Raw genomic sequence first — 7,672 nt, 5'->3', positions numbered from 1 at the left:
AGCCCGAGGGTCTCTTGAGGGGCCCCGGAGGCCTAGGCGGGGCCCCCGATCTTGGCTGCTCAGCAGCAGCAGCAGCAGCAGCTGCTGCTGCTGCTGCTGTTTCAAAATACCCACGAAATCAGCAAATTAAGCTTTCTTTGGCGGCTCCGGGAAATGCCTACTTTGGCCTACACTGCTGCAGTAGGGCCCTTCTCTAGACTCGAGTGGTCCATAAGCTCGAACCCAGCAGCAGCAGCAGCAACAGCAGCAGCAGCAGCAGCAACGCAGCAAGTGAAAGGGCCCAAGCAAGGAGGAATACAGTACTGGTAGGGACTCTGAGGGCCTCAGAGCTGCCGCTGCTCCATTTGCTGTCGGCCGCAGGCCCAAGCGCAGCAGTCGCAGCAGCAGCAGCGGCAGCGGCAGCAACTGGGCGAGCAGCAGCAGCAGCAGCTGCAGCAGCAGCATTGCTTTGACCGGCAGCAACAGCAGCACCAGCGTTTCGACCAACAGCAGCAGGAAGATTTGCTGCAGCGGCTGCAGCAGCAGGGGCATCGTGAGCTCCACTCCAGACCCGCTGCAGCTGGAGCTGCGCCTTCCTCACCTCTCGCAGCAACCACAGCAGCAGCAGCAGGAGCAGCAGCAGCAGCAGCCCTCACCCCTGCGCAGCACTCCGCTGCTACCCACCCCCTCCAGCCCCAACAGCCCTCGCACCAGCAGCACCAGCAGCAGCAGCAGCAGCCCTCGCACCAGCAGCAGCAGCAGCAGCACCAGCAGCAGCAGCGGCACCAGCAGCAGCAGCAACACCAACAGCAGCAGCAGCACCACCACCAGCAGCACCACCAGCTCCGCCGCCAGCGCCCCCCCCACCCGCAGCAGCAGCAGCAGCAGCAGCAGCAGCAGCAGCAGGATGTCGGGCTACGCGAGTTTCGTGCCTCGCGCTGCGCTGCTTGCTGCTGCCTTTCTGCGCCCCCCCGGGCGCTTCAAGCGCGCGACTTTGCGCGAAAGTCCGCAGCAGCTTTTGGGCCCCGGAGAGTCTTTGGTGAAGGCAGCAGTTCGTCGCCGCGAGAAGGCCCGCCGCTTCTCCCTGCTGCCCCCAGCCAGGTACCTGCAGCAGCAGCAGCAGCAGCAGCAGCAGCAGAGGCGGCGGCAGCGGCGGCGTAGGGGCTGCGGGGAGGTAGCAGAGGCGCCGCTCCGCAGCTGCAGCAGCCAATCGAGCAGCGCCCCCAAAGAGACTGCCAGCAGCAGCAGCAGCAGCAGCAGCAGCAACAGCAACAGCAGCAGCAGCAGCAGCAGCGGCAGCAGGGGGCGTGGGTGTGTGCTGCAGGCAAGTGCCAGTGCCGCTGCCGCCGCAGCGGAAAACCCTGGAAGAAGTGCGGGGGGTCCCTTCTGTTGCTGCTGCTGCACTGCAGCACAGACTGGCCTTTTTGCTGGGGCCCCAGGCCCCGCTGCAGCAGCAGCAAGCAAAGCTCAGAGAGGGCCTCACCCCTTACCAGGCCGAGCTCTTCATGTGGCAGAGACAGGTACCAGCAGCAGCAGCAGCAGCAACAGCAGCAGCAGCAGCAGCTGCTGCAGCAGCAGCTGCTGCTGCTGCATCTGTGTTTTGGGTCTTTTTCGTCTCTTTTTGGCTCTTTTTTGTCTTTTTTTTTCTTTTTTTGTCTCTTTTAATCTTTTTTAATCACTTTAATCTCTTTTAGTCTCTTTAAATCCTTTTAATTTCTTTTTAATTTCCTTTTAATTTCTTTTTAATTTTTTCTTTTTGTTTTTTGCTTTTTAGCTGACAGAAATTCGCCGCATTTACAGGGCCCAGTATTTGCAGCGGCTGGCAGAAGTGACTCGCGAGGAGAGGCAAAGACACCAGTTGCTGCTGCAGCAAACCAGGGAGGGTGAGCAGCAGTCGCTGCTGCTGCTGCTGCTGCTGCTGCTAGTAGTGCTGCAGAGGTTGCTGCTTTGTCGCTGTTGCTGCTGCAGTTTTTGACGCTGCAGTTGCTCTTGCTGCTGCTGCCGCCGTTGATCTCTCGCTCCTGCTGTCGCTTTTGCTGCTGCTGTTGCTGCTTTCCTCTTGCTTTTGGTGCTGCTGTTGCTGCTGCTGCGGCTGCTAAGCTACAATTAAGAAGAGGACAGAAGCTGCTTGCAGAAGAAGCTCGAGTTCTTTCAGCTTCCTACCTTAGTGTTGCGTCCGTACAACATCTTGTGCTGCTGCTGTGGCTGCTACTGCTGCTGCTGCTGCTGCTGCTGGGGCTCGCAGATAAGCGCTTGAGGCGCGAAGAGGCCCTCGACCGTTTGCTGGAAAAGACGAAGAGAAGGGCCGTGCTGCACGAGCGGCAGCAAATCGAACGCAAAGGTGACCCACTTGCTGCTGCTGCTGCACTTGCTGCTGCTGCGGCTGCTGCTGCGTTACATGCTGCTATCAGTGCTACCTGGCGCGTCTTGTTTTCCTTTGCTGCTGTTTCTGCTGCTACCGTTGCGGCCGCACCTGCTGCTGCTGCTGCTGCTGCTGCTGCTGCCTGCACAGCTGCGGGGTCACCTTTATGGCAGTAATCTTTGCTGCTGCAGCACGGGGGTGAGGGGGCTTTGTTGCTCACAAAAACCAGAGCTCGCCCGTTTCTGCATGCTGTTCCCGCCGCTGCTGCTGCTGTTGCTGCTACTGCTGCTGCTGCAGTTACTCAGGCAGTGCAGCTCGGGCGCGTGTCCCGCAAGAAGACGGCAAACCTTCTGTGGCTGAACAAGCTGCAGGTAAGAAACGCCCAGGGGCTCCAGCAGCAGCAGGTGCAACAGCAGCAGCTGCAGGTGCAGCAGCAGCAGCTGCAGGTGCAGCAGCAGCAGCTGCAGGTGCAACAGCAGCAGCTGCAGGTGCAACAGCAGCAGCTGCAGGTGCAACAGCAGCAGCTGCAGGTGCAACAGCAGCAGCTGCAGGTGCAACAGCAGCAGCGTTGCTGCGGTGCTGCACTGTTTGCTGCAGGCCGCAGCACATTACCAGCAAGCTGAAAAGGAAGCTTATGAGTCCCAGGGGCCCTCGGGGCCCCACACGACAGTGCAGGAGCAGCAGCGAGCAGCAGCAGCAGCTCGCAAGGAGGCCCTCAGGTCAATTGACGAAAGGAATGTGTCTGCCACGCAGATCCTACAAAGTTTAGGTACGGCTGCTGCTGCTGCTGCTGCTGCTGCTGTTGCTGCTGCTGCTGCTGGGCCGCAGTTCTTTCTGCTGCTGCGACAATCATGGTGCTGCTCGGGCTGCCGCTGCTGCTCATTTTGCTGCCGCATTCCGCACACTTCCTGCTGCAGAATCTGCGGCACTGTGGCGTCTGCTGCTGCTGCTGCTGCTTCTGCTGCTGCTGAATACTTGCTGCTGCGCATCTGCTGCGGGAACTTCCCCTCAGGCTTCTGCGGAGAGCCTCGAGTGTCTCCAAACAAAAAGATAACTGGCACAGATGATGTCTTCAGGTCAGCCCCGTGCGGCCCTGTGGGGCCCCTGGGGGCCCTTGGGGGCCCCCCAAGGCCTGCTGGGGGCCCTTTGGTACTCTTTTGGGGGCCCCTTGGGTACTGGTGGGGCTACCAAGAAAGGGCCTTACTAAAGGTCATTCGAAGGGCCCCTTATGGCTGCTTTGGGGGCCTTCCAGGGGCCCTAGGTTCCTGGGGGCCCTCTGGGGGCCCCCTGGGGTCCTTTCGTGTCATTTTAATTGCTTTTTCTGCTGCAGAAGATGGCAGCAGCACTTATTTTGTGGGGTTGTGTCTTTCAGGGAATTGATGGAGGCCTCATTTGCTTTGCTGCCGGAAGATGGGCCCTCTTCGATGCGGACTAGGGGCCCCCATGACGCAGCAGAAATGGACACTCCTGCTGCTGCTGCTGCTGCCGATGCTACTCGCCCAAAGCTCACTGAGAAGGAAAGAGCAGAGCTGCAGTATTCTGCGTTTTCAAGTGCGTCAGCCCCCGCTGCTGCTGCTGCTGCTGCTTTGCCGCGGCTGCAGCACCTGGCCCCATGCTTTATCTGTGGGGGCAGCTCTGGCCGCCCCCTGTGTGTCTGTAGCTAGCTGCAGCTAGCTGCAGCTATCTGAGCCTCTGTAGGAGTCTGAGGCCAGCTTTACTGAGCCATGGGGCCTTTAGACAGCTCAGGCTGCGGCGGCGTGGCTCGCTGTAGCTAGCTGTGGCTAGCTGTAACCTGCTGTGGCTAGCTCTAACCAGTTGTGGCTAGTTGCGGCTAGCCTTAGCAGGCCGTGGCTAGCTGTGGCCAGCTGTGGCTAGCTGTGGCCATCTGTGGCTAGCTGTGGCTAGCTGTAGCTAGCTGTAGCTAGCTGTAGCTAGCTGTGGCCAGCTGTGGTTAGCTGTGGCTATCTGTAGCTAGCTGCGGCCATCTGTGGCTAGCTGCGGCTAGCTGTGGCTAGCAGCGACTATGTGTGGCTAGCTGTGGCTAGCTGTGGCTAGCTGTGGCTAGCTGTGGCTAGCTGTGGCAGCTGCGGGGGTCTGTGGGCGCAGACGAAGAGAAGCTGGCGCTGATTGACCAAAAGCTGGAGCAGCTGACGCAGCAAATTGAGCAGCAAGCTGAAGTCCGGGGGGCCCCCACGGACTTGCTGCTGGTGCAGCTAAGAGACCACCTCGAAGCAGCCAAACAGGCCTACCTGGTAAACCCTAAACCCTAAACCCTAAACCCTAGCAGGCCCGGAGGTCCCCCACGAGCTAGGGGCCTCTACGGGGGCCCCAAGAGGAGCTGCAGGTGTAGACTGAGAGGCTTCAAAGACACGCTGGCCCCGCTGGGGGCCCCCTGCAGGCTTTGTGGGTACCTTGGGGGGCCCCTGAGGGGCCCTTAGGGTCCCTGGGGGCCCCTAGGGGCCCCAGGAGACCTTCAGTGGCCCCAGAGCCTTGAGGAATGTTGAGGGTCTGTGGGGGCCCCAAAGGGTCTTATTATTTGGCCGTTTCATTTTGTTGATTTAATGGAGTTGGGTTTATGCAGGAGGGGCAGTACCTTGAGGAAACGGAGCAAAGAATGCAGCAGCAGCAGCAGCAGCAGCAGCAGGGAGGGGCAGGAAAAGACCCCAAAGAGTAAGACGCGAGGGCGCCCCTTGGCACTTCCCCTTTGGCCCTGCCTTGCGTAGCCAGCAGCACTGGGCCAGCAGCAGCAACAACAGGAAAAGCAGCAGCAGCAGCAGCAGCAGCAGGGAATTCGAGGCTTAGGAACTGCCGGGAATCGAGCGCGGGACCTCAGCGGGAAAAACTGCAGAGGCAGCTGCGGGTGTTTTAGAGTCTCTGGGGTTTATAAAGTATTTATGTCTTTAAGGGCCCCGTGGGACCCCGAGGATCCTCAAGGGGGCCCCCAGGTGTGCCTAAGGGGCCCCCTAGGGGCCCCCAGGGGGCCCTCGAGGGTCCCCGAGGGGCCCCCCGGGTCACTTTGTGGCAAGGAGGCATGGAGGCCCCTTGTGTTTTGTCTGAAATCTGAAGGAGATTTGACTTTTAGATTTGCAGTTTGCAGATGTTGTTGTCGTTGCTGTTGCTGCTGCTGCTGCTGCTGGAGATTAGGCCTCGTGCTCACTAGGTACGTGCGGGGCTGCTGCTGCTGCCGCTGCTGCTGCTGCTGTGGTAACAATCGCTAGGGATTCTTATCTTCTTTTAGTGAAAATATTTCAATTGATAAATGAATATTTCTTGGTTTTGAGAGACTTCCGGGTTTTTCTTCACGGCGCCTGAGTAAGTACGGTCTGGCTGCGCAGTGGGAAGAAGTGACCCTGCAGCAACTGCAGCACAGCAGCAGCAGCAGGGCTTGTTGCTGCTGCTGCTGCTTCGCGTTGATGATTTTAAGGCCTATAAGGCCTTCATGAGCAGCAGCAGCACAAGCCTGCCTTCCTCTGCTGACTGGGGGCCCCAGCCACACATAACAGCTAACAACACAAGCCCTTGGGGGCCCCAGCCACGGGGGGCCCCCCGCGGCCCCATCCAGGTACTGCTGCACCTCTACAGGCCCTAGCCAGATATGTGTAGACCCGGGGGCCTCTGCGTAGCTTTGAAATCTGCTGCTAGAGCCCCCCGCAGCAGCAGCAGCAACGGCAGGAACAGCAGCAGGAACAGCAGCAACAGCAGCAGCAACAGCAGCAACAGCAACAGCAGCAGCTGTAGCTGCTGCTACCGTTCTACGCACAGAGAGAGACCCTTGACGAAACGGCGGGGCCTCGAGACTGCCGAAAGCGGGTCCCCAAAAGCAGCAAAGTGACCCTCTGCAGCAGCAGCACAGAGGCAGCAGCAAAGGGGCCCCCAGCTTCTTATGAAGGGCAAAATGCCTTGGATGCGGGGCTCCATCATGGGGCCCAGGAAGAGCAAGCGAGCAGCAGCAGCAGCATCTGCTGCAGCTGCTGCAGCACCTGCTGCAGCAGCAGATGCTGCTGATGCTCCGCAGCAACATCACCAGCAGGATGACGTCCAGCAAAAAGAAAACAGCCAGCTGACAGCCCCGCAGCAGCAGCAGCAACAGGAGCAGCAAGGACACGAAAATGAGAAATCCCAGCAGCAGGAGCTTCAAACACAGCAGCAGCAACACGAGGCTGAGCAGCCCAGGTGCTCTAAGCCCAATCAGGACTGCTGCGAGCAGCAGCAGAACCCGCAGCATCAACAACAGCAAGAGCAGCAGCAGCAGCAACAACAGCAGCAGCAAGAGCACGCCGCTTCCACGGGTGAGGTCAACTAAGCCGTTTCTCGGCAAATGGCGATCTCCAGCGGACACTTGCAGTGCAGAAATGCTTCTGCTGCTGCTGCTGCTGCTGCTGCTGCTACCACAAGCAGCGAAAGCCTTTGGCTGAATACCCTCGTGTGTCTGTGTCGCTGCTGTGCCTCCTTGTCCGCATTGCAGGTACCGCGCGAGCAGCAGAGGAGCCCCCAGCAGCAGCCGCAGCAGCAGACGCAGCAGCAGCAGACGCAGCAGCAGCAGCAGCAGCAGCAGAATCAGCCACGGGCACTGTACCCTTTGGCCCCAAACTCTGGAGGGGCCCCAGCGACCTCCCCCCCTGGCTGCAGTATAACTCCGCAGGTTCTTTTCGCCACTCGCCTTCTCAAGAAGCAGCAGGTCAGTGCAGCACGGGGGCCCCACCGGGGGGCCTACAGGCCCTCAGCAGCTTCTTGGGGGCCCCTAACACCTCCTAGAGGCCCCTAGGGGGCCCTTCGGGGGCCCCTGAGGGCTTCTGGGGGGCCCGTGCGGGCCCCTGGGGGCTTCTGGGGGGTCCTTGGGAGGCCGCATAGTGGTCTGGGTCCAGCTGCGCCTTGCTCACGCGGCTCTGCTGCTGCTGCTGCTGCTGCTGCTACCACAAGCAGCGAAAGCCTTTGGCTGAATACCCTCGTGTGTCTGTGTCGCTGCTGTGCCTCCTTGTCCGCATTGCAGGTACCGCGCGAGCAGCAGAGGAGCCCCCAGCAGCAGCCGCAGCAGCAGACGCAGCAGCAGCAGACGCAGCAGCAGCAGCAGCAGCAGCAGAAGCATTTCTGCACTGCAAGTGTCCGCTGGAGATCGCCATTTGCCGAGAAACGGCTTAGTTGACCTCACCCGTGGAAGCGGCGTGCTCTTGCTGCTGCTGTTGTTGCTGCTGCTGCTGCTCTTGCTGTTGTTGATGCTGCGGGTTCTGCTGCTGCTCGCAGCAGTCCTGATTGGGCTTAGAGCACCTGGGCTGCTCAGCCTCGTGTTGCTGCTGCTGTGTTTGAAGCTCCTGCTGCTGGGATTTCTCATTT

At 60.0% G+C, this 7,672-nt stretch overlaps 2 protein-coding genes across 2 annotated transcripts; both read left to right on the top strand.

Annotated features, from left to right (window-relative positions):
- Positions 1–360: 360 nt before the first annotated feature.
- ETH_00028280 (uncharacterized protein) lies at positions 361–5,015 on the top strand (the record flags this gene model as incomplete). The annotated part of the gene is given in 10 exon segments (XM_013380278.1): positions 361–1,290; positions 1,304–1,499; positions 1,754–1,862; positions 2,225–2,320; positions 2,639–2,712; positions 2,939–3,110; positions 3,354–3,417; positions 3,714–3,892; positions 4,448–4,593; positions 4,923–5,015. Coding segments are annotated over 10 exon segments (2,059 nt in total), but the record flags the coding sequence as incomplete, so codon positions are not given.
- A 1,221-nt stretch (positions 5,016–6,236) lies between these two features.
- ETH_00028275 (uncharacterized protein) lies at positions 6,237–7,096 on the top strand (the record flags this gene model as incomplete). The annotated part of the gene is made up of 2 exons (XM_013380277.1): positions 6,237–6,630; positions 6,807–7,096. 2 exons carry the CDS (start codon positions 6,237–6,239, stop codon positions 7,094–7,096), a joined length of 684 nt encoding a protein of 227 aa, XP_013235731.1.
- Positions 7,097–7,672: the final 576 nt, after the last annotated feature.

This window comes from Eimeria tenella, genomic scaffold (genome assembly GCF_000499545.2).
Source record: "Eimeria tenella Houghton genomic scaffold, Eth_scaff487, whole genome shotgun sequence".
NCBI classification, from domain to species: Eukaryota; Apicomplexa; class Conoidasida; order Eucoccidiorida; family Eimeriidae; genus Eimeria; species Eimeria tenella.
Note: the sequence above shows the minus strand (reverse complement) of the source record. Positions and strands in the feature narration are given on the sequence as shown.